Source organism: Etheostoma spectabile, chromosome 14, assembly GCF_008692095.1.
Source record: "Etheostoma spectabile isolate EspeVRDwgs_2016 chromosome 14, UIUC_Espe_1.0, whole genome shotgun sequence".
In the NCBI taxonomy this organism is placed as follows: domain Eukaryota; kingdom Metazoa; phylum Chordata; class Actinopteri; order Perciformes; family Percidae; genus Etheostoma; species Etheostoma spectabile.
In genome coordinates, this window is record NC_045746.1 from 18,563,965 (window position 1) to 18,567,515 (window position 3,551).

Genomic DNA, 3,551 nt, shown 5'->3' on the forward strand with positions numbered 1-3,551 from the left:
AATGTTAAGGGGAAGATTAAAAAAGAGAGACTGGATCTGTTAATTCTCACAGAATCACAGCTGCATTCATATCTTGCTGCTCAGTCAGAATCGTATTAACCTGGAGTCCCAGTCTCTGTCACAATAATCATATATGTGATGTTTTAGGGCAGACCTCCATTTAAATTGTAGCCGATGGCATATAAAGAGCATGTTTTCATGTCCACTGTAGTTCCTCAGCGTGCTCTCTAGTAACATTTGTTTGGTCCAGGTAGCTTTGCATAAAAAATAGTTGTCACTCGCAAGGCTACTTTTACTGTCATACTTTAAGTAAATTTCCAAACCTGTACTTTGTTATTTTACATATACTTCTACTACTTCTACTTCTTTACCAGAGTATTTTTAACACAAGTATCTGTTTCTACTTAAGAATGGGAAGTGAGTACTTTTGCCATCTCTGGCTATATCAATTTATACATTAAGAGATCTAATGTTATTTATGTATATTGCAGGTGCTCAACAACGTGTTGACTACATATCTCCGCATTTAGGCAGCACCAATGGAGCAACACGGCTCACTATTACCGGAAACGGTAAGAGATTGAATCCTCAGATAAGGGATATTGATACAGATTTGTTAAAGGTAACGTTTAATCCAAAACAATGATGCTTAAATGTTAATATAGCCCATATTTATCTTTAAGGACTTTAAGAACATAGCTGGATTAAAAAAAAGTATGTTCACAGCATTAAAACAGATTATGACACAATAATATTAGTTAAAATTGATCAAAGATTAATAGAAGAATTTTATTTGTACCATATACCATATAATGACACGGTTTAACTGAGGAGATGTGATTTAAAAAGTATTAATACAATTATTAGGTTGAAGTAGTTATAGTAGTTACAGTTGTGGATCATTTGTTTAACTCCTGATCTTAGACATGTGGGACTTTAGCTACATTTTCACCTGTGTTCATGATCCTAAATGTTTCCTATGTATGCGTATCTTTTCCCAGGTTTTGCCCAGGAGAAACAGTTCCAGCTGAATCCAAAAGATGACACATTTGGCAACCGTGTGACCCTGGTGTCAGATACCCTGTCAGTCCCCTGTGATGTGGAGAGAGACTCAACACACGGCAACCAGATCATGTGTTACACCAGGTAGCCTGCGGGTCAAGTGGACTCTTAATTAAATATACAAAAACACGTAAGACCCTGTATGTGTATTTCTATCTAAAATGATTCATTTGTCCATCACAGAGCCATGCCAGCAGGTCAGTATATGGTCCGTGTCAGTGTGAATGGAGTTTCCATTCCTGACAGCAATTTGTGCAGAGGCGATTACAAATCATACCAGTGCAGCTTCTATGTGAGTTTGCAGCTAATGCAACACAAGACACCTTCATTTACAAGTTATTTGATACAGCAGTCAAGTTTGGATAGGTCTCTAACAGTAATTTTCCATTCTCAATATAACTTTTTTTTAGCCTGTTTGGTATCGCACGCCTACTATCTACTCTCTGAGTCCAGTCAGTGGTCCCCCAGGTACCGTTCTTTATTTCTATAGCATGCACTTAATTTACAAAGTCCTGTTTGAACTTTGTATTGAACCCCCTTCAAAATCACTGCAGGCACTTTGGTGACACTGCGAGGACGTATCTTCTCTGATGTGTATGGAAGCAACACTGCCACAAGCTCCAATGGCCTCAATATCAGATTTCTGAGGTATTCAAATAAAATGAAAACAGATACTTTAAAATGTTCACATTACTGTAAAGCATTTTGTTCAAGCCAAGCATAGATTTGTTGTTGTTTTTTTATAGATGAGGAACATTTGTAACAGCTGTATGATAATGTCTTGTCAATGTCCTATAAAAGAAGACAGACTGATCCACTAATAAAGGCTAAAGAAACTGGTCTGACATTCTTAGATATTTGTTTGCATTGAAAAAAGTTGAAATGATCAACCCACTGAGTCACTTGCTTTAAGAAAATGTAAGACCTCAGAAGAAGTATATTTGCTTGCTTGGTAACTACCTATTTCATTTAAATGTTAACTAAAAAATTTTTATAACTCAATGAATATGATCTTGTTTATTGCAGAGCCTACATGGGGGGGATGCCATGCGAGCTGCTTAAACCAGAGTCAGATGAACTGTAAGTGGTTTCTCTAGATGTAGATTGCATTCAGAAATGAAATCAAAGTAAAAACACAAGAAAATGCAATTTATAAACATATTGAAGTTAATGTGTTTTACAGCAACTTTCACTGCAGAGGAATATTGAGTGTGATAAAATTATGTTCAATAAAACTGATTTAATACTAGGAAAAATGTAATTAAAGTATTACCTTTTTTTTAAAGATATGACCTACGACTGGACTCTGAAACTTCTCAGTGGGGATACATGAGCTGTAAAATGACAGGGACGTATGTTGGTAAGCTGGGTTTGTTCATAATTACTGCTGCTCTTTGATAAGAGGATCATTTTAATAATCCACAGACTGTCCTCTATTAATTGTATTTTATTTCCAACAGGGCATCACAACTTGAGTTACATTCTTGATAGCGACTATGGAAGGTAAAGCATTGTTAAAACATTTCACTTCATGCTCGCTCCAATTTCTGCATTTCTTTTACATACTGTACATGCACCTATGCTTTTAGAAAGATAGAGTTTATTCAGCCATTTAAAGTGCAGCTAGGAATGAATAGATATTAGGCTCCTGAAGAGTTTGATTTCTCTGTGATAAACTGTTTCACTCAACAACAATGTATATAATGAACAACTGTAAAAATTATAATTACATTTCTTTAAATTATTCAGGAGTTTATCAGAAATTAACCTGTACAAGGTTTCAGCTTTGGACAAACTCTCCATGTTTCAGACCTTTGCAGGTATGTTAGACAGAAAGCAATTTATTCACAATAAAGTACTTCCTCTGTAGTATTTATTCCTATTACAGTGAAATGTTTGTTATGTCTCCTGTTTAGAAGTGACAGGAGTCTCCCCATCCATGGGCAGTGTCCTGGGTGGAACCCTGTTGACCATCTACGGCCGCTTCTTTGACCAAACCGATCGGCCAGCACGTGTTCTTGTTGGAGGTAATCAGACAGAAACTCACCAGCTGTAGCCAGTTTATAATACCATGACAACTTTTGTGATGTTGTTTCCACACAGTACAAAATGTTAGGCATGTTCAACAGTTGAATGTTGTGCGTCTCCCCAAAACAAAACTCGACACATTGTTGGGGCCTCAAGTCTTGCAATGGTGATAATCCTTTTTAAGACAAACAGACCATGCACATATTTTAGACACAACAAACAAAAGAAAACCATAGAGTTATCACATGGCAGAGGAAAGAATCTCCGGAAAGCTTAGAGACACAACAAACCATGACAGGCGAGCTGTCTTTCAAAAGACGTCATGAGTCACAGTACGTGTTTTGACAGCAAAGTTAATCCCTTTTCTTCTTGAATCCCTGCTCTTTGACACAATAATCATCAAAATTAAATCAATATTCTTACACATTTTTACATTGTAACATGATGAACTTTGGTAATTT

General features: G+C 36.3%; 1 protein-coding gene across 1 annotated transcript in view; it reads left to right on the top strand.

Annotated features, from left to right (window-relative positions):
* pkhd1l1.1 (PKHD1 like 1, tandem duplicate 1) overlaps window positions 1-3,551 on the top strand; it is a gene marked incomplete in the record, with an annotated part of 50,388 nt that overhangs the window by 3,173 nt on the left and 43,664 nt on the right. The window contains 10 exon segments of the mRNA XM_032536077.1: window positions 492-572; window positions 1,002-1,146; window positions 1,246-1,354; window positions 1,473-1,530; window positions 1,617-1,710; window positions 2,089-2,142; window positions 2,349-2,422; window positions 2,523-2,565; window positions 2,812-2,882; window positions 2,979-3,111. Of these exon segments, the coding sequence (XP_032391968.1) occupies window positions 492-572; window positions 1,002-1,146; window positions 1,246-1,354; window positions 1,473-1,530; window positions 1,617-1,710; window positions 2,089-2,142; window positions 2,349-2,422; window positions 2,523-2,565; window positions 2,812-2,882; window positions 2,979-3,111 (862 nt within the window).